This window comes from Notechis scutatus, chromosome 2, assembly GCF_049901735.1.
Source record: "Notechis scutatus isolate UNSWTSFEM ecotype Mainland chromosome 2, rNotScu1.2, whole genome shotgun sequence".
Taxonomy (NCBI): Eukaryota; Metazoa; Chordata; class Lepidosauria; order Squamata; family Elapidae; genus Notechis; species Notechis scutatus.
Window position 1 is genome coordinate 251,011,484 of NC_142010.1, and position 22,530 is coordinate 251,034,013.

Here is a 22,530-nt window from a genome sequence, read left to right on the forward strand (position 1 = left end):
ATTGTGGGGGATGGCAGCAGCGATGAAGAGGTCCCAAGGAGCCTGTGCCAAGTGCGCATGCGTGCAGGATTGCTCGCAGGAAAGAGCAGCTACAACAGCACAGGCAACTCGGAAGTAAGGCTGCAAGGGAATGACCCCTCCTTCAAGAAGATAAAAGCCAGCTGTGAAGCGAACGTTCTTTGCAGAAAGCAAAGACGTTTTGAAACTCAGCCTCGTGGACATTCCAGTATCTTAATTTGGTATTTGAAGACTCTTGTGTTGTAAAATATTTCTTATCTGTGATTCTTAGCAGTCTTGCACAGTTTTGGCAAGGTTTTTGTTATCAAAGTTAATTAGTTTGCAGCAGCCTTTTAACTGGGGATTCGTAAGACTCATTAAAAGGTTTCTGTTCCCTTTGGTTATTGTTTGTCTTATTGGAAAAGGGTTTGGGACAGAACACTTGGTGGCCTGGGGTTGGGTGTGTGTGTGTGAGAGAGAAAGAGAGGAGTGGGGAGGGAGGCAGGTGCATGTGCATGTGTACAACTCCATTTGTTCGAGCGGCAGGTATGTGTACCCTCCACTCACGCAAGTGAAGCTTCATGCAGGCATGTGCTTCCCCACCACTCATGTGGCCCAGGGGTGGGGGACCCCTGCTCTAAGCATAGTAACCAGCTGGCATGGAGGTCTTGGTTACAATGAAAGTTAGGACAGGGCCAAACTGGATAACACCCACTGAGCCAACAAATCAGAAAACATTTGTTTTGATATAGCAGGAAAAGACAGGTTAGGGCCTGTCTTCTTGATGCACTAAGTACCAGTAGAAGATCTCATCCCATATTCTATTTGCCCTTCAGAAATGGTTGGTGGTCTGTAGTGGGACAAAAGCAGCCCATGGTAACATAAGCTGTGAACACACACACACACCCGCACACACACAACCTTACCAGGTCACAAGAGATGGAGTTTTGTGAAAACATGGGGAAATAGAGCCCACTGTAACTACATAGCCAAAAAATCGTTAAGAGTTGTTAACCTAATCTTACGTAGCTTTTTCTCTGATAATATTACACTAATAACTAGAGCATACAAAACATTTGCTAGACCAATACTCAAATACAGCTCATCAGTCTGGAACCCACATTACGTATCTGATATTAGCACAGTTGAGAAAGTACAGAAATATTTCACAAGAAGAGTTCTCCACTCCTCTACTCGTTGCAGAATACCTTATGCCACCAGACTCGAAATTCTAGACCTAGAAAACCTAGAACTACACCGCCTTCGGTCCGATCTAAGTATAGTATATAAAATCATACATTGCAATGTCCTACCAATCAATGAATACTTCAGCTTCAACCATAAAAACAAAAGAGCAAACAATAGATACAAACTCAAGGTTAACTGCACCAAACTTGATTGCAGGAAATACGACTTCAGCAACAGAGTGGTCAATGTCTGAAATGCTCTACCTGACTCTGTGGTTTTTTCCCAAACCCCAAAAACTTTAACCTTAGACTGTCTACTATTGACCTCACCCCTTTCCTAAGAGGTCTGTAGGCGTGCAATGCACCAACGTGCCTACCGTCCCTGTCCTATTGTTTCTTTTATATATTTTTATTTTTCTTATATGAATCCATGTATTAATAACTATGTTTTTACTTATACCTATTGTAAGCAATTGACAAAAATAAATAAATAAAAAATAAATAAATAGATGCTATTAGGCCAAAAAACATTTTTTATAGTCATGAAGCTCATTTGGACTGCTCTGATGTGTTAGTGCAAACCAATATAACAAATGCGGCCATTCAACATCCACAAAGGATCAAACACTAATATGATAGCATTGTGAACTCAATTTAGTTAACCTTGAACACTGTCATGGAATATTAGTTTTACTCATGATTTTAGCAGGAAATATATACGACTTTCCACCGGCCATTTCTAATTAAGATGGTGGTCAATGTCTGGAATACTCTACCCGACTCTGTAGTTTCTTCCCCAAACCCCAAAAACTTTAACCTTAGACTGTCTACTATTGACCTCACCCCTTTCCTAAGAGGTCTGTAGGGGGTGTGCATAAGTGTTATTGTTATTGTTGTGGTTAGCTGGCTGCAGGTGCGGGCAGCTGAGGAGAGTGAGGACTCAGATGAGGGGCCAGGACCATCTGCCTTCAGAGATTGTGGGGGCTGGCAGCAGTGATGAGGAGGTTCCCGAGGAGCCTGTGCCAAGTGTGCATGCACGCAGGATTGCTCATAGGAAAGAGCAGTTACAACAGCACGGGCAACTCGGGAGTAAGGCTGCAAGGGAATGCCCCCCCCTTCAAGAAGATAAAAGCCAGCTATGAAACTAACCTTCTTTGCAGAAGGCAAAGACGTTTTGAAACTACAGCCTCATGGACATTTCAGTATCCTGAGTTTGTATTTGAAGATTCTTATTTTTCAGATTATTTCTTGTCTGTTATCTTTTGACAAGTTTCGTACAGTTTGGCAAGGCTTGTGTTTATCACAGCTAATTGTTTTGTAAAAGCATTACAAGGTTTCTGTTCCCTTTGGATTGTGTTTGATTTGTTGGAAAGGGGCATGGGTCAGAACAGTTATGTGTAACCAATATATTGAAGTGGGAGAGATACAGCATCCACCATTCTCTGTGCTTTGGATGATCCTGGTTTAGGAGATGTGGGAATGAGTCTTCTGTTTACTCTAGCATCACTTATCATGAAGGTGGAAGTCTATCAAGAGGTTTAAATGTTTTCAGTGGCAGAGAAGATGTGTAGCTCAGAGTTGAATGTCAAGTTCTTAGTCTCCTCGGAGCTGGGTTATTTTGTCGTGGAATCTGGTGCTGAGTTGTAGGATGAAGGAGTGAAGAGACAAATCAACGTTGAGTTATTGTTATGCAGAAAAAGACCCGGAAAATATGCTCTCTAATTCTTCACAGCATTTATTGGATAACTAGCTGGACACCCGCGCTTTGCTACAAAACTATGTGATCGGGCTTAGTTTTGGGGGAAGGAAATAAAGAAAAAAATTCTGCCTCTGCCTATCAGCATTCATTGGTATTCACCGGGCTAGCATCCTGTCCGTGTGTGAGAGAGTTGAGGGCTGTTTGGAAAGTGAAGCAGTATTTACTGTGTGAGCAAGAAGGAGACAGCAAGGAGCCTGGGCGTGGCTTAGCTCAACTGTTCTGGACTAAAGCTGGTTGCTGCTATGAAACTGAAACTCCTCTCCTCTGCTTGTGTTTTGCATTTGGAACAGATTTCTTTTCAGGTGGGGGAGTAGAACTCCTCAGCATCAGAGCGTGTTAATAATAATATACAAAATACTAATGCTCTGATGATCACTAAGAAAGAATTTTTCAAAACGACCATCAGAGCATTAGTATTTTGTATATTATTATTAACACACTCTGATGCTGAGGAGTGCCAAATTTCAAGTTTGTAGGCTTTATAGTTCTGGAGATTTTGTGATGATGCATGAGTGGTCTTTTGCTATATATATATATATATATATATATATATATATATATATATATATATATATATATATATATATATATATATATATTCTTAAGTTTTCAGTGGTACTTACATGTATGGTGTTCGGCTTGGTTCGGGTATTTTCCCACGTCATTGTAGTTCTTTTAAAGTTGTAGCAACGTTTCAGCAGAATCTCATCTGCCATCATCAGGCTTCTGTATTGTGTCCGTCTGTGGGTCAGACTTTTACAGTGGTTTCAGATTAAATTATAACCAGCCACATAAGCAAAGAGATCCAACACACGATTATACCCAGAGAGAAATCTTCCAGATGCCCCAAACTATACGGCCTCCCAAAAATACACAAAGAAGGCATACCTCTCAGACCCATAGTCAGCTCCAGAGGAGCACCACTACAAAACCTAGCCAAATACCTAGCAAAGCAGCTACAGCCCCATGCTGAAACAGCAGCTTCACATGTACAAAACTCATACCACTTCTTGGAAATGATCAAAGATCTACACGTGGAGCAAGAAGATCTGCTTGTAAGTTTTGACGTGGTTTCCCTATTCACTCAAGTCCCGATAAAAGAGACCCTTGAAATCATCAAAAATAAATACCAACCAGCCAAACACCTCATGGAACTAACAGAACACTGCTTAACCAACACATATTTCATATACAAAGGACAAAGATACAAACAAATAGAAGGAGCCCCCATGGGATCACCACTGTCACCTGTCATTGCTAACCTGTTCATGGAAGAATTCGAATCCAGAGCCCTGGCCAATGCCATCCTCAAACCCAAACTATGGTTAAGATACATCGATGACACATTCGTGATTTGGCCCCATGGACAAGAAAACCTAAACAATTTCCTAACACACCTAAACAGCGCACACCCCAAAATCAAGTTCACCATGGAAACAGAAACAAACAAACAACTACCATTCCTAGATGTACTAATCTACAAAAACAGATGGCACACTAGGACACACCATATACCAGAAGAAAACACACACCAACCGCTACCTCAACGCCCCAATCCCCACCACCACCCAGCACAGATAAACTCCGTGGCTAAAACACTAATTACCAGAACCAAACGCCTGGCAGACAAGACACACATTAAGGCTGAACTATGCACCCTGACTAAAGTACTGACAGCCAAGCGGCTTCCACAAAAGCAAAATCACCAGCTTGATCCACAAAAACACACTGAAACATAATAGAGACCCAGAAGATGAACAGACCTATGGAACAGCTGTCCTGCCCTACATAAGAGGTACTACAGACAAAATTAGTAAGGTACTACACAGACATCACATCAGGACTGCCTTCAAAACAGACAGAAAAATAGCAGCCATCCTTAGCAACCCCAAAGATAAAATTGACCTGGAAAACCAAGGCATATACGAAGTCCCCTGTGCATCATGCCCGGCCACATACATTGGACAGACCAATAGAAGAATAAGCACCCGCCTGGATGAACACAAAAATGCAGTCAAAAAGCTGGAACACACTTCCTCACTAGTCCAACACATGGAAGCTACAGGTCATAGCATCAACTTCAATGGCACCAAAACCCTGGCCACTATGGAAAACCCTAGCCACAGAGTCATCAGAGAAGCCATAGAGATTGAAAAAAACCAGAAAGCATGAACAGAAGAGATGATTCCACCAGGCTGTCAATCATTTGGAAGCCTGCACTCACAAACAAAAAATATCCACAGCACAAGCCAGGCAAACACCTGGGCACAAACAGATCCCCCTGATACCTCCAGCTCAAACACACCCCAACCAGGCACCCAGATGAAACCCAGCTTCCTAACTAATGATAGCCGTCCATTTACCCGAAGCCAAAGCTGCACTAAAGGCCTCCATTAAAGTAACACAATGCTGCCAGCCAATCAAGATACAAAAAGAGCCAAAAACAACAGAAGATATCAGAGACACCCATCAAGCAGAACACAGCAAACTCCGAGACCAATAAACACAGACCAAGACTCCCAACCAATCAGGATGAAGAAAAACCATTCTGGCACAGCAATAGGCTGCCCCAAATTTAAATCTGAAACCACTGTAAAAGTCTGACCCACAGACGGACACAATACAGAAGCCTGATGATGGCAGATGAGATTCTGCTGAAACGTTGCTACAACTTTAAAAGAACTACAATGACGTGGGAAAATACCCGAACCAAGCCGAACACCATATATATATATATATATATATGGATCTTTGTTATTCGGGTTTCTCACGTAAGATTCAAAGTATCTGAGGCAACGCTGATGAAGTCTCATTCATCATCTTCAGGCTTGTTCGCTTGCTCTGCTTCTCAGAGTGAGAAGCACAGAGCCAAGAAACAAGCCTGAAGATGATGAATGAGACTTCATCGAAACGCGTATGAGATACTTTGAATCTTACGCGAGAAAACCCGAATAACAAAGATCCACATACAAATACCGCGAGAACCTCAGAAAACAAATATATATATATATATATATATATATATATATATATATATATATATATATATATATATATATATATATATATATATATATATATATATATATATATATATATATATATATATATATATTACACAGTCTGGCAAGATTCCTGTCTACAGGCAAACAGCAATAAAGAAAGTAATTTGAGTAATTCATCATGTTGTTTTTGGTTTCCTTATGCCAGACAGTTGTTTTCTTGCAGATATTTCTCACAAATAAATCTAGAATGCATCCTCTTTAGCAACTAAAACCCAAAGAATCAGATAAAGAATTGGAGAGGAATCAATGTTGTGATCATAAAATCACCAAGAAAAAAAAACATACATCCCAACTGAAACCGGCAGGGCTACTTAAACAACCAGTAAATTCCTCTCTTCCACCCACTGATAATGTTTCCTAGCCTGGTAATGAAATGTCTTCAAGAATACCTAAGAACCTAACCAAGAACCTAACAAGTTTAAATGTGCCAATTGTTTGTTTGTTTGTTAGAAATGGGATCCTGCACTTCCAAACTGTTTCCTCAGGGCAGCTTGTAAATAGTGTGCAATAAACCACACTGGAGTGTTATACATGCTTACATGGAAATAAATTCTGCGAATGAGTTTGGGATAGATTCCTAGAGTGGCTTAATATAACGCATTAAATTCAAGATAGTCCTTTGTTAATTCCTTTCTTACCTATTGTGAAACAAGCGGTAGCGCGACTGCTATGTCTTGTTGGTGGGCTGTGGAACCAACCTGCCCTAGTTTTTTCTTCTGCTTATCCATTCCTTGCTTCTCCACCTTGCCTCTCTTGTCTGCAGTGGTCTCATACTTTCTGTCCTTCATTCTGGTATTTTGGAGACTTTAGGACATAGTCATGGCACTGTGAGAGGGCTATGCTTTTGAGACTAACCACTTCATCATTTTCTTGTCTTAAGCTACTTGTCAGCGTTCCAATAAAACTCCCCTTTTCATTCAGCACTCGAAACAAAGTAAGGATTTATTGAAAAAGTCATATTGGCACATCTAGGAAAACCCAAATCTGAGAGTACCTGGTTTTCCCTTCCCAATTGAAATTCACAAACCCATCCCCTGCACCCATCAATACATCACATGGCCCAACCAACCATCATCCCAACATTCCTTCAGACACTCCTTCCCAGGTGCAGGTTAACTTATCCTTAACTTTATGAGAAGAATGTTGTTGAGTCTAACTTTCTACCACTCTATGAAATCCCCCCTCTCAAATTCCCAGGCACTAAAATGTGGCAGCTTTGAGCTTCTAAATAAAATATGCCTTCCAAAGCTGACACTACTTTGAGCACATATTGAAAAACCAATATATGCATGAACATAAAGATAAGGGCAATGGAGATAGCTATCATACAGTTTTGGCAAAAATAAGTTAGTCAAGGACCTGCTTGGATCCCAGAAGCAGCAAAGGTTGGAGGCCAAAGCTGTAGGAGAAGTGCCAACACTGCATGGAAACTGGGTTCAGTAGCAGCTCTAGACAGTAGGACCTTAAATAAAAGATATTGAGTAAATAAAACATGACAGTAGTCTTCAAATAGACATGGATTTGCTCCCAAAGTTATAAATAAGATTGCAAGGAAACTATTCAGTGCATCCAGCCATCACAAATCATAAAACACCTCTATAAAATCCAGGACAGGACGTATAGAACAAGGTAGATGTACACCAGTCTCCAAAACTATAACTTATATGGCTTCTGTTTTTCGCCCCAAGTAATGCATCTTCCATGCTTTTTTTTTTTCTGCCAAGCACTAAACTGAGAGCAAAACAAATTGCTTGCCCTGGAGAAATTAAATATTTTAGACAACTGATATATCATATATAAAAAGAGATGGATAGCATCTGTGTTCAGTAGCAAAACCACTAAAATGACATTGATGTATTAAATGTTTCTTTACCTGATCTACTTTGTGGTAATGCTGGCTTGCTATTTGTTTTTTTCAGGTGTAGGAATGAAACTAACTGACGTTGGCATAGCAACACCGGCCAAAGGGTGAGTGAAAAAAAAAAAGCACATTTCTCCCAGGTCTGCTTTGTGAGTTGGGCATCAGTCTTGTGATGGTGTGCAGACTGCAAAATGAAAGGTTACAGCATCCATTTCTTATCCCAGCTCTTAATAGCAGGCAAAATCTCAGCCAGCTTTTCCTATCAACTACCAGTTGATAAAATGGCAATGGGATGGATGGTGAAAGTTAAATCTTCTGGAAGGGGGTAATGATACACACATCACAAAGAGAGTTTGTATTTCTCTTATAGATTCATGTTTCTGCTAATTGAAATGATAAGTAACTTAATTGGCAGGCTTCCTTGGAAGACAATGAAAAAGAGAACCAAAATAATTCGTTTTATTATTCGACTCAATTCATAATCCAAGAATGAATTCTACAATGCTTAGAAGCATGCAAAAATCAAGAACATATGTATAATGTGAAGCCCAGCACAGACCCAAACACTTGGTCATAAGCAGTGGTGGGATTCATTTTTTTTTTTACTACCGGTTCTGTGGGCGTGGCTTGGTGGGCGTGGTGTGGCTTGGTGGGTGTGGCCTTGTGGCGGGGAAGAATATTGCAAAATCTCCTCCCCACTCCACTAATCTGCTTCCCAGCTCCGTTCTCCTGTGCAGGGCAACAAAAGAAGACCGAGCCGATCAGCTGGGACATGGGAGGCAGAGAATAGATGGCCAGTCAGAGGTAGTATTTGCTGGTTCTCCGAACTACTCAAATTTTCTGCTACCAGTTCTCCAGAACTGGTCAGAACCCGCTGAATACCACCTCTGGTCATAAGCTGTAATGGGATGAATGTACAAAACAGTCTGAACTTAAATCCACCAAAACACTTTTTGAATTCATTGAAAATAAGCGAATATCTTTCTGACCATCAGATTATGGGTTCCTTACATATCCAGCACTTGATCAATATAGGCCTAAATCATGGCTAAACTTAAATTGTGGCAATGTTTTCTTGGTGCATTGAAAATCTGAACACACACCATGATGGGGATGTGGGAAAATGCATTCAACCTTCAATTTAATCATAGTTTCTGAAGTCTTATATTTATTATACATTATTTTGGGGGTAAATTTACAGAGTGAATAACATTTCACATCTACACAGCTGTTCAGATTTGTTTTAATTAGTTGATAAATGATAATTGTAATGAAAAACAGATATTTTTTTGAAAATTGGGGTATTAAAGCAGGCTTCTTGATCAATTTTGATAGTCAGAAATGTTCAAGGGAAAAAATAGTTGATTTTTTTCCCTCTGACTGTAAAGATTGTTTTGTGTACTTGCTAAACAATTTCATCAACTATTTTATCAAATGGAAACTTACATCGAGGTCTCTGCCATTACTGTATAATTGTAGATTCAGTAGCAGCAGAGGTGGTATTCAGCAGGTTCTGACCAGTTCTGGAGAACCAGTAGTGGAAATTTTGAATAATTCGTTTAACCGGCAAATGCCACCTCTGACTGGAGATTTTACAGTATCCTTCCCCTGCCACGCCCACCAAGCCACACCCACAGAACCAGCAGTAAAAAAAAAAATGAATCCCACCACTGAGCAGCAGCCTTACAAACTGTGATAAGAAAACAGGGAAGATTTAAAGCAGGGGTCCCCAACCAGCGGTCCGCGAAACGGTACCGGTCCGTGGAACAAGTCCTACCGGGCCGCTGGCTTGCTGGGCGCCGCCATCTTGTTTTGATGAAAAAGTGCTTCCGGTGAGCTTTTCCGGGTAGAAAGCTCACCGGAAGCACTTTTTCATCAAAACAAGATGGCGGTGCCCAGCTGATGTCGGTACTGGGCCGCGCCATAAAAAAGGTTGGGGATACCGGGCCGCGGCGTAAAAAAGGTTGGGGATCACTGATTTAAAGGACAAAACTAATTTCAGGACATAGAAGATAGGAATATTTTTTTAAACGATATGCAATGGCAGTAATATTGCCTTTCAAACAACCAGAAGGAAGGTTCAAAGGATGTTGTAGAGAAGTCACAAGAAACTCATCCTTGCTGGATGGAAACTGAAAGAACACGCTTAATGGTCCTTTGAAGACCCTCACCTCCAAGAGCTACTGCTGACCCATTTCAAAGTTACAATGGCCACACACACCCGTGGTCACATGATCATATTTTGGGCACTTGGCAACTGGCTCACCTTTAGAGGTCACAGGACTGTAATGTGTGATTTTTATTTTTGGTTGGTTGGTTTCTACAATTTACTTCCAGTTTCTGGCAAAATTTAAAAAGAAAGCCATTCCCATTGAGGAAACTTGATTTATTTAACAACCACCACATTTGCTTAATGACCACTGTGCTTAGGTAACAACCGTAGTATTTGTTTAACAGCTGCTGCAAAAATTGCCCCCCAAAAAATCAGGTCCAGTCAAGCAGTGGAGCAGCTTTGTGGATGCTCCATTATTGGAGGTTTTCAAGAAAAGATTGGACAACCATTTGTCCAAGACGGTACAAGAATTCCTGCCTTGGGCAGTGGGTTGGATTAGAAGACCTCCATGGTCCCTTCCAACCTTACAATTTTATGACTTCTCCATTCCTAGTTCATCATCTTAACCATAGCAGCACTGATAAATCACCGGTGTCCTTGATGGAGTTCAGAAAGCCACAATGACAAAGTGAAACATATGACACAGCTCTGAAACCCATAGAACGTGCTGTTTCACCATGGATACCTGGAAATGCCTTGACTCATTTCCATGCTGGTATCTTTAAAGAACTATATATAATATCTTACCATATTATTCACAGACATACCAAAGGCATTATGAATAATGCATGAATATTTATTTTCCTTTCTCTGATGTTATACATTTCCAATAAGCATATCATAGAAAATTACTCTAATTAATATTCTGTATGTCATTCCCAGCATTAACCAGAGGCTATTAATCTCTTCCTAAACAAACAGGAGTATTCTGGGAATGCAGAAAATGATTGTAGAAGCAAACTTTTGTTGGCTCATTTTTTTCCTCTCAAATCTCTCTCTCTCTCTTTCTCTCTCCCTCTCTCTCTTTCTCTCTCTCTCACACACAAACACCTATTATCTGTCTGCCTATCTACCTACCTATCATCCATCCGTCCATCCATCCATCCATCATCCATCCCTTCGTCATCCATCCATCCATCCATCCATCTATCTATCTATCTATCTATCTATCTATCTATCTATCTATCTATCTATCTATCTATCTATCTATCTATCTATCTATCTATCTATCATCTACTTGTCTGTCTGTGTGTGTGTCTGTCTATCTTTCATCTATTCTGTATAATCTATCTGTCTATGCATTTAGCTCTCAACTTAAAATAGTTCATTTAGTAGCCATTCAAAGTTACAGTGGCACTGAAAAAAGTGACTTATAACCATTTTTCACACTTATGACTGTTGTGGCATCTTTTTGAGCTCATTAATAGTCCCAAAAGTGCTTTTTTAAAGAGGCAACTGGACTTTCTTGTTTTTCTTTGAAGACATTTTGTTTCTCATCCAAGACACTTCTTCAGATCTGACAGAACAAGAAAAGTCCAGTGGCCTCTTGAAAAAGCATCTTTGGGACAACTATGACCTGGATGACTGAGAATCTCCATAGACATTGAGCTTATTAATACATTTAAGCAAGGTGTGGAAATAGAGTTTAGATGTGTCTTTGTTTTGTATGTTGTGCTAATCAAGCAACGGTTGTTACTTACGTAAAAGGATTTGGACTTTACTTTTAGAACTATCTAGAGCAGTGGCCCTCAACCTTCCGTGGAAAGAGGTGGGCCTGGTTTTGTGTGCTGCCTGCATCCCACAGGTTGGCTTAACTTGTTTGCATGGCCCTATTTCTGGCATGCCCCGGCCCAGTTCTGGTCCACAGACAGGGAGTTGGGGACCCCGATCTAAAATATTGTTGGGAAACCTATGTCCATTGTTGACCTACAAATCAAGCAGTCAGAGACCATTAGCATTGCTAATTGTGAGGTATATTCGGAGTTGTAGTTAACACATTTAGAAGGCTACCTCAGAGAATCAAAGCATTCCAGCTAATGAACTAGAACAGGGGTGTCAAACTCACATTGTTACGATGGGGTCACGTGATGCATTTGGATTTCTCCCCCTTTTGCTAAACTGGGCATGGGTGTGGCCAGCATGTGACGCTTCCGACCCACGGGCTGCAAGTTTGAAAGCCCTGAACTGGAAGCATTATAGGTATCTTCTCCATGCAATCAATGCCTACTGTTATAAAGAAAGATGTGTTTGGAAGTGTTCTTATTAACAGTTCATTGACTGCCAGCTGTCAATTCTTTGTTGGTGGTTGTTGAATGCAAATATTTTTATGCCATTGATGTACATATTTTTTTCCTTTCCTCCTGGGCCAACAGACATAGACTCCTGCAATTCATTTGCAGGAGTAAAATATTTGCTTTTGTTAATTTAAATTTAGATTTAGTCTATTTCACCTGTTATCTGTGGGTGCTTTTTAAATTGCTTTGAGGACTGGTATAGTTTATTGGAATGTTTCTAATATAAATGGAAATGCCTCGTTCGAATGTTATCTTTTGAACTCAAATGGATTTAGTAGAAGTGTATTTCCCAGCTTTCCGATCTGAGGACTTCGGCTTTCAGAATTGGCCATTGCTGAAGATCCTGGAAGTTAAAGGTTTAATTCAATTGGAAATAATTCAATACTGATGAACAGTGAATTAAAGCATCTTTTCTCTTTGTAGCAGGAAAAATTAACAGCTTGCCAAACAGAAGTTTCTTTCCAGCAGAGGGCATACGTTCTCCCCTTTTCAACAAAAAGTAGTTAAAACACTGAGCACCGAGTCTTCCCAAGTGTTGGGAAATGTTAACCGAATAACCAATGAAGTTCACTCTGCTAAGTCTAAACAGATGGATTCTTTGCAAGGGCCAACTGAAAACAGGCCAGATGTGAAAGTTATGTAAGAGACAGGTCATTTCAAAATAGCTCATGTAGATCACCGTATCTAACTCACTGCTTAGTGCAGAAAACTAGGAAGCTCTTGACTGATGAATGTCCAACACATCAAGTGAAGGGAAGGCTACCATTTCTCTGTAGTACTGGTTCCAATATTGAATTATTTACCATTTGGAAGGTTTTTTCTTAATGCTCATTGAGAATCTGCTTTCCTGTAATTTATTCTTTATGTTGTATTCTGGAACGAGTCCTCAAATGTGTGTCAATTAGTTAATATACTTCTTCATAATGGTCTATTATAGCAAGCCTTGCTTCAGCCATCTCCATAGATGACCAACTACTTCACACTGTCTTTTGTTCTTCAAATTTCTCACGTCTCTTTTTTCCAAAATTTCATCATCTCTTTCCATCTTCCCCTTCGTTTCAACCTCCTTCATTCTCTCCAAACTACCTCAAGCCATTTCTTTTATGTTGGTGGTCAGTCAATCACTTTGAAGTTCAATTCACATTCTTTAATCTTAATATTCTTGACCCTTTATCTTCTTTTTACTACACATGCTTCAAAAACCAGGTTTTTGTGCAGTTTGGAGAACCCCCAAATCCCACTCCTGGCTGGCCCCACCCACTCCGCCCCGCCCTGCCCCGCCCAGGAGTCCCCACATGGCCCATTTTGGATGCAGGGCAAGGGCAGGGCACGCATAGAGGCTCGGAGTGGGTGACAAACAAGCCTCCCGGAAGTTTGGGAAGGACAGAAATGAGCCTGTTTCCGACTTCCAGAGAGCCTCCGGAGACCAGGAAAGCTGTTTTCACCCTCACAGAGGCTCGAGGAAAGCCTCCGGAGCCCGGGGAGGGCAAAAACGCCCCCCCCACCATGGTGCAGGAGGCTGACTAGGCCACACCCACCATGGCCACGCCCACCCAGCAAGCGGGCAGAGAACCCTTTGCTAAAATTTTTGAAGTCCACTCCTGGAAGGTGTGCGAAAAAGGGGGGGGAAAGAGCAAACAAAAAAAGATTTCCCAATTTCAGTACGATTTAGCTTCATCTTGGAAAAACGTGAGTGGCCATATTTTTTCTTCACAAATCCTGGATGGTTTAGGGTTATTGTTTTTGTTTTTTACAACATTCACCACAATACTTGAATAAAGACTTCTTCTTTTGGAAAAGGGAAATGGTTGAGTGAAAAATTAACCAAGATAAAAATGAGATGCCACTGTTAGTTATATATGTAAGTTGGTTAGTGTGGCTTGGAAGAATAATGCTGAACTCTGGAATTTTACACCAATACAGGTACCACCAAATTGAGCCCAAAATTTCTGTTGCCAAACGAGACATTTGTTAAGTGAGTTTTGCCCCTTTTTATGACTTTTCTTGCCACAGTTGTTAAGTAAGTAAATCACTGAAGTTCTTAAATTAGTAATATAGTTGTTAAATGAATCTGGCTTCGCCACTGACTTTACTTGTCAGAAAGTCACAAAAGGGTGATCACACACACAACCTTGGGATACTGCAACCATCATGAATATGAAAAAGCTGCCAAGCATCTGAATTTTGATCACATGGTCATAGGGATGCTGCAATGGTCATAAGTGTGAAAAATGGTCATAAGCAGGGATGGGATTCTACCGGTTTGGACTGGTTCAGGCGAACCAGATGTTAAAGTTACATCTCATTTGCCGAACCACTATTTCAACCGACCGGCTGGCCCTACCCATCCCACCCCACTTCTCCCAGGAGTCTCCATGTGGCCTGTTTTCGATGGAGGTAAGTGCAGGGTCTGCGCGGAAGCTCTGGAAGGTGGGGGAAAAAGAGATTTCTGGAAGTCCAGAAGCAGTCCTGTTTCCAGCTTCCAGAGGGCCTCCAGAGCCCAGGGGAGTTCTCTGGACCCTTGGGAAGGCGAAAAATGGCCCTCCCAGGAAAACCGGAAGTCGTGAAATGGGCCTGTTTCCGGCTTCCAGTGGGCCTCCAGAGCCCAGGAGATGCTGTTTTTGCCCTCCCAGAGGCCCACGGGAAGCCTCTGGACCCTTGGGAGGGTGAAAATGGCATCCCCCAGGATCTGGAGCCCCAGAAACTGAAAACAGGACATTCCGGTAGGCCACGCCCACCCAACAAACCGGTTGCTAGGATTTTTGAATCCCACCCCTGGTCATAAGTCATTTTTTTCAGGGGCGTTGTAACTTTGAATGGTCACTAAATGAACTGTTGTAAGTTGGGGACTACTTCAGTGGTGGGATTCAAATTTTTTTATTACTGGTTCTGTGGACGTGGCTTGGTGGTCGTGGTGGGGAAGGATATTGTAAAATCTCCAGTCAGAAGTGGTATTTGCCAGTTCTCCAAACTACTCAAAATTTCCGCTACCGGTTCTCCAGAACTGGTTAGAACCTGCTGAATATCACCTCTGGACTACTTGTACTGAAAAACAATACTCCCAAAAGGTTGATGTTGCATTTTTAAAGAGTGGCATATTTTCAATATTTATATTTTTATGAATTACAGACCAACTTCGAACAACCAGCTTATATGCAGCCGTACATAAAAGCAAGGAAACTTAAGGAAACTCAAGGATAAGAAGGAAATGAAAAGCAGGCCTTATAACACACAAACACACCATACGCACACATACACCCTAAAAAGCCCACCATATTAGCAATGATTGGTTTCTCTGCAACCAGATTTTAGACACATCATCATTTACTGTAGACAATGATAAAATAGGAAACAACTGCCTTTGGTTAGTCGCTTTGTCAAATGTATTGCTGATTTTTTCTTTTACATTCAGCCCTTTGGCTGTCCTGTTTTGCCCGTGTGAATTGATTTTAGAATAGAATAGAATAGAATAGAATAGAATAGAATAGAATAGAATAGAATAGAATAGAATAGAATAGAATAGAATAGAATAGAATAGAATAGAATAGAATAGAATAGAATAGAATAGAATAGAATAGAATTCTTTATTGGCCAAGTGTGATTAGATACACAAAGAAATTGTCTTGGTGCAAATGCTCTCAGTATACATAAAAGAAAAGATACATTCATGAAGAGTCAAGAATCATAAGGTACAACACTTAATGATAGTCATGGGGTACAATAAGCAATCAAATCATACTAGGAAACAGTCAATATAGATTGTAAGGATACAAGTGACAAAATTACAGTCATACAGTCACAAGTGGGAGGGGATGGGTGATAAGGAGTGATGAGAAGGTCAATAGTAATAGTAGTGCAGACTTTGTAAATAGTTGGACAGTGTTGAGGGAATTATTTGTTTAGCAGAGTGATGGCGTTTGGGGAAAAACTGTCCCTATGTCTAGTTGTTCTGTGTGCAGTGCTCTATAGCGTCGTTTTGAGGGTAGGAGTTGAAACAGTTTATGTCCGGGATGTGAGAGATCTGTAAATATTTTCACAGCCCTCTTTTTGACTCGTGCATTATCGATGAAAGGCAGGTTGGTAGTAATTGTTTTTTATTTTGAAGGTGGGTGCTATTTTCCCCCCAATGTATGTACGTGTATTCGTGGAGGCCTCTGCAACTTCACCACCCTATTGGTTTGGCTCCCCACAACAGTCCAAGCTTCTCATGTGACACCCCCCCCTTAGGAAAAGTAATTGCCCACCTCTGTTGTAGCCCCAATAAGAGGACAACACTCATTGTACTTGCAATGACACAACACCATTTTCTTGAGGATAAAGTTGATGGCATTCTTTTCCACTAGGGTGATACCAGCAATGGCTTATGTGGACGAATACAGAGAACACACATTTTTGTCATTTCAATCTAGGAAGATTAAGCATTTTAGTGGGAATTATTTATTTAAAAAATACAAGAAGCTAGAGGATTTAAATCCATTTATTCTTGTCTCTCCTTTTGCAGGTACAAAGGTTTCAAAGGCAATTGCTCCATCTCATTTATCGATCAGTTTAAGGCTCTCCACCTGTGCAACAAATACTGTGAGATGTTAGGACTGAAACCCCTTCAAAACAGTGGTCTGAAACAGAAGAAGCCTGCAGTCTCCCGAATCAAGGTGCAATCCAATCCAACTATGGCAAAGAAAAGATTGGTCAATGCGCAGACTTCCAAAAAAACATGAGATTGTAGTTTTTCCCCAAGGAAATATTTATGACTTTTATCTTTGCCACAGGACATCTTTGGAAATCTATTTTGATTTTGTTTTGTTATTTTTCTGCAATGTGCCAACGATGGCCCTTCTTCCAAGCAACCTTTGCAGCATGTGGGTGGATTGCATAAATAGACCAGAGAAGATTTACACCACCTCTCTTGGTGGAGGTGCTAAACTTGGGGAAAATTGAATTTAATGGATTCCTTCCATATAAGTCAGCTGCTACGAAACCAGAGACATACATGTAGTGTGTTCCAGAACACTTGTGATAAATATATTCCACGTTTTTCTTCTTGTAGATTTGCTGTATCTTCGGCTACTGCTTTTTCTAAATGCTTGCCTCACTGAGTAACATAAAAGATTGCAAGAAAATGTATGTAGAAGAGGAATACAACTCTGGAGTTCATATGCATTTTGTTTGATTTTTGCACTACTTGGAATTGAGAGCTATGTCAAATATGTAATTATTGTATTTATAAAACACAGAGTGGTAATCTTCAGGTGATCTGAGAGCTGCATGGAACTCATGACCACGATCATGTTATTTTATAGAGTCCTAGTATTGGCAGTGACCTCAGATGGCAGCTAGAGTAACCTTCCAGGATCTGTCATTTGTAACTTCATATCCCTGACTTCCTAGGATACAAGTCCTGGTGCCTGCAGATGCTGTGACTAGCTTTAATGTAGCATAGTAAGACTTAGTAGGTCCAGACACGTCCTGTCTCATTGCTGGCAAGTATGTAAATGAAGAAAAGAGAAAAAGAACAACAGCTGTAGGAACAGCTGCACAGAAGAAAGTATGTCTGCAGTAACTATACTGTAAATCCCATTAGATCTGACTATGGAGATTCTCAATCATCCAGATCATGGTTGTCCCAAGGGTATTTTTTTCCCCAAAAGGCAGCTGGGCTTTCTTAATATTTTCTTTTGAAATCTTGAAATTTCAGTTCTCTGAACTGAAGAAGCTTCTTGGATGAGAAGTGAAATGTTTTCAAAGAAAACACCAAGAAAATTCAATTGCCATTTAGAAAAAAACAACTACTTTGAGATCCCATTAGACCCAACAGAAATTCCATTCAATCTGATATCCTGTTTTGTGTCATAAACCAGAAACTTCTAAGATGCTGACAACCAACATATGAAACCAACATCCTCCTTGCCTTGCTAGACATGCTGTAAAACATGGAGTTTCCATATTTCAGGATGAGAAGGAGATTCCTAGTTCAAAGAAAATTTCTACATCAGCGTAGAAATATCGCATCATTTTGACTCTTCCCAGATCTCAAAAGAGACTAAATTGTTTTCAAAAGAGACTAAATCATTTTACTACATCTGTTAAATACAGTATATCTTTGATATTAACCATCTCTGTTTTTGTTCTTTCTTAATGGTTTGCACAGTAATACTTGTTACTGTAAATTCTTTCGTCCAATTAATTAGGATTTCACTTTATATGAGGCAAGACTACCAATATTTTCTGTTTCCTCTGCATACATTAATTTAATGGCCTTTGATAACGAATTCATTATTAAATTCAATCAGTCATTCTGATATTTAAAGCAGTTGTTTTTTGTAAAAGAAATATTAAACTAGATTCAATCATCATATTGATTAGTTTCAGAAAAGTCTTAAGTAAGACATAGTAAAATATTTCATTTGTGAATGTAGGGTAATAAACCTATCTGAACTTATCAACTGTAGCTGTAGCTACAACTGTAGCTATAACAATTATTAGAATGTACTAAATCAGCTATTCAGAAGTATAAAGATGTGCAGAGAAACACATGTCAATGGAAAGCTGTTTTAATATCTGTATGTCTGCAGGTTTAAAATGATAATTATTTCAACATTGAACAAGTATGCGTGCAGGACAAAACAGATGAATTCAAGTAATTGTTGAATATAATGGTATTCTAAAAGCAACACTGATTCATTTGATTTGTGGTACTATAAAGCACACACTAAAAGATATCTAAAGCACCTTTTAATTTTCTATTGGATGGTTGATTGGCTTTTGTAGATGCTTATGTACTTTTCAATTAACAGGAGGTGAACCACAATGGACATCGCTTGCTTTGATGAACACAAAATGGTTGATGCAAGAAGGTTAGAAAAATACCCCTTCCCGGTAATTATACAATGGCTCCATGTTTCTCAGTCTCAACAACTTTAAAATGTGTTATTTCGTGTGGGCTAAGGAATTCTGGGAGTTGAACTCCCCATATCTTAACATTGCGGGAAAGGCACCGCAATGTCTCAGAATATCTGTAGATGGAGATCAAAAAAGTTAAAATGGCATCCATGACTGGGTAATTACAGCCCCCCCTTTTTTTATATGCATCACAGATAAAAAAAGGGGCAGGGCTTTAACTGGAGAGATTTAGCTGCCATCTTGATTCTTTTGGTTCCCTCCCCATCAGTGGCCTAACAAATTCCTTTATGTTTCTAAACCTGAACAAAGGCTGTATAACCAGCAATCGGACTGGAATAATCTTAGAAATGTAGACTGCCTTTATAAGTTATATGTTTAATTAACTATTTTTCTATTGTTAAAATATTTAAATGTTGATAATGTCATTATACAATTATAAAAAGTATATGTATGTAAGACTAGATTTTATTAATACATGAAATGTTTGTTTTTGTGGGCTTTTTCCTCCTTTTGGTTTTGAATAGCTAAGTAAGTCACAAAATATAACGAGTCTGAGGACTGCAATTATGAGTAATTTAAAAGATGCAAGAAAATAATTAGCTAGTTGGGACATGATTATATAATACATGCCTATAATTTTTGAATGCTGTGTTGCAATGGGCAGTCTTAAAAATGTACAAATTAAAATGTATATATTAAAAACTAAGGTGCTCAAAATGCATCATATAAGGGAACTTGACTTGCAAAATCTTATATTAAGAGGCACGATGCATGATTTCTTCTTATAATCATACAAAAATGTGGAAATAAGAAGAAATCTTTCCTCAAAGCAACTGAAGCACAGATCCTAGTTATGATTGAGTGAAAATGTGCCTGCAGTAAAATGATTCAGTTAAAATAGGGATGTCAATTATGTTATATGGAGAAATTTACAATACTGACAAAGAAATTGTCTCTGGATCTACAATAATTCCTGACTGCAACTGATGCCTTTTGCAGAGTGCCTAAATGGACAGATTTCTGATTCAAATCACTCTAAGCAATTCAAACCCTTTTCAAAAATGTGAATGGTGATACTTTGTATATTGCTCACTATTTAATTTCCAGTAATGATTAATCTTGAACCAGGTATTTAAAATGTTGCTCCATTTGATGAATGATTGAGGTACATGAACCAGACACATCCACACTAAGAAAGTTCTCCATAGTATCAAAAATATCCATTAAATTATAGTGACTTTCTCAAGTCGAGCTTGACTCCTGATACTTACATGTCTGTATCTGTGTACTCTTCTTGTTAACATATAAAAGTTATGAAATATTCTCCTTCTTGATGTATTTTTATTTGGTTTTCCAATCTACACTACCCTCCTGAGATTTCTGGATTGTGTCCCATTGGTGCAACTCTGTGTTGTTGTGTCTCAAAAATATTCACAGTTCCACTCAGTGTTGTTATCTCTTCCCTACCAATTAATTAAATGACATTCACAACATTCACTGCTATTTGCACAAAAATGCATTCAATATTCTAGGTATCACGTATACCAAGAGTTCCCAACTTTGTAAGAGGGCACACTAGAAGCTGGAGAATGTGGACATGAAATTCTTACAAAGCCATTGCCATGTTTATGATTCTATCTATTCACAAGACATGAAGTTACCACCTCTATCCCAGAATTCCAAAATACCATCTTAGTTTTGTCTTTTTTTCTTGGAAAGATGGTGCACAATTCATTTTTTTTTTGTAAAGTTTTTATTTTTTACGACAAACATACAAACAAAACATAAAAACATAACACCATCTTTCAATTATATACATACAGTGTGTCAGTTGGTTACAATCTTTTGTGCTATCCTTTTTTTTACCATTACTCACAAGTTGTATAAATTCTCACCTTATCAATCTAACGTGCTTATGTAATATCAATTATTAATCATTAATTTGACTAAACTATTTTTCCATCATTCTATACGAGATATTCTAAATTTCATTATAGTTTAATCTTATACATTCATCCAATGGTTATATATTTTATATTGTATTCTATATCAATCTATTAACTTTTATTGTGAAGCTTCCTAATCTATTTCTTTACCATGTCTTTTTATCTAACCATTGATAAAATAAATCCCATATCATATTAAATTGTTTGTCTTCTTGTTCTCTAATTTCAAATGTCAATTTACTCATTTCGGCACAGTCCATGATTTTCTTAATAATTTCCTCCTGCATAGGTATTTTTTCATTTTTCCAATTCTTAGCAAATACAATTCTAGCTGCTGTTAAAACATTTACAATCAAATATTTCAATTCTTTACTGTATATTTCCAGTATAATTCCCAATAAGAATATCTCAGGTTTAAAGTCTATGTGTTGTTTTATCATTTTTTCCAACCTTGTGTGGATTATAGTCCAATATCTTTTTGCATCTGAGCATGTCCACCACATATGGTAATATGAACCAGGTATCTGATGACATTTCCAATATTTATCCGATTTATTCTTGAACATTCTCGCAATTTTCGTTGGGGGTAAGTGCCACCTGTAAAACATCTTATACAAATTTTCTTTATATGCAGTTTGCATTGTCATTTTATAATTTTGAGACCAAAATTTTTCCCCCACGCAATCATTGTTTCTTTAACTTGTTCTTCCTCTAATTTAAACTCCAGCAAATGTCCATAAAGTTTTTAAATTACTTTTTCATCAGTATCTGTCAAAATTTTATCTAAGTCAGTCAACTTATCATAGATACCTTTTGTTTTAACATCTTTATCAAATCTAGATTGTATTTGCAAATATCAAAACCAATTCATTTTTACACTTTGTTCTTCCAATGCTTGCATAGATTTAAGTTCACCCTTTTCATTTAATATCTCACCATATCTAACTGTTTGTTCCTTTTTATATATTATTGGATAGGAAAAAACTTCAATAGTAGATAACCACAGTGGAATTTTTAGATACTATTGCTTTTTTATCTTCTCCCAGTTTAAAAACAATGCTTCTCGAATATAATGTCTTCTAAAATACCCCTACGTTTTAGTTCCCTTATAACAGAGGAAGGCATGCCACCCTAACAGCAAGTCATGTCCTTCTAAATTCAAAAGTCTAGTATTCCTTAGTGATATCCACTCCTTTACCCACATCAAACTCGTCGCCTGGTAATATAATTCCCAATTGAGCAAAGCAAATCCTCCTCTTATTCTTGTATCTTGTAACAGTTTAAGTTTTATTCTCGCTTTCTTCCCCTATCTATTCACAAGACATGAAGTTACCACCTCTATCCCAGAATCCCAAAATACAATCTTAGTTTTGTCTTTTTTTCTTGGAAAGATGGTGCACAATTCTAA

The 22,530-nt window shown here is 38.9% G+C and overlaps 1 protein-coding gene across 6 annotated transcripts in view; it reads left to right on the forward strand.

Moving 5' to 3' along the window:
* ALPK2 (alpha kinase 2) overlaps positions 1 to 21,314 on the forward strand; it is a 99,399-nt gene extending 78,085 nt beyond the window's left edge. For 5 of the 6 annotated variants that reach the window (XM_087958557.1, XM_087958555.1, XM_087958560.1 and 2 more), the window contains 2 exons: positions 7,928 to 7,976; positions 16,778 to 21,314. In XM_087958557.1, the coding sequence (XP_087814683.1) occupies positions 7,928 to 7,976; positions 16,778 to 16,994 (266 nt within the window). In that variant the 3' untranslated portion in view covers positions 16,995 to 21,314. The remainder of the gene's footprint in view (positions 1 to 7,927; positions 7,977 to 16,777) is intronic. The other variant, XM_087958559.1, reaches the window with a different exon arrangement.
* Positions 21,315 to 22,530: the final 1,216 nt, after the last annotated feature.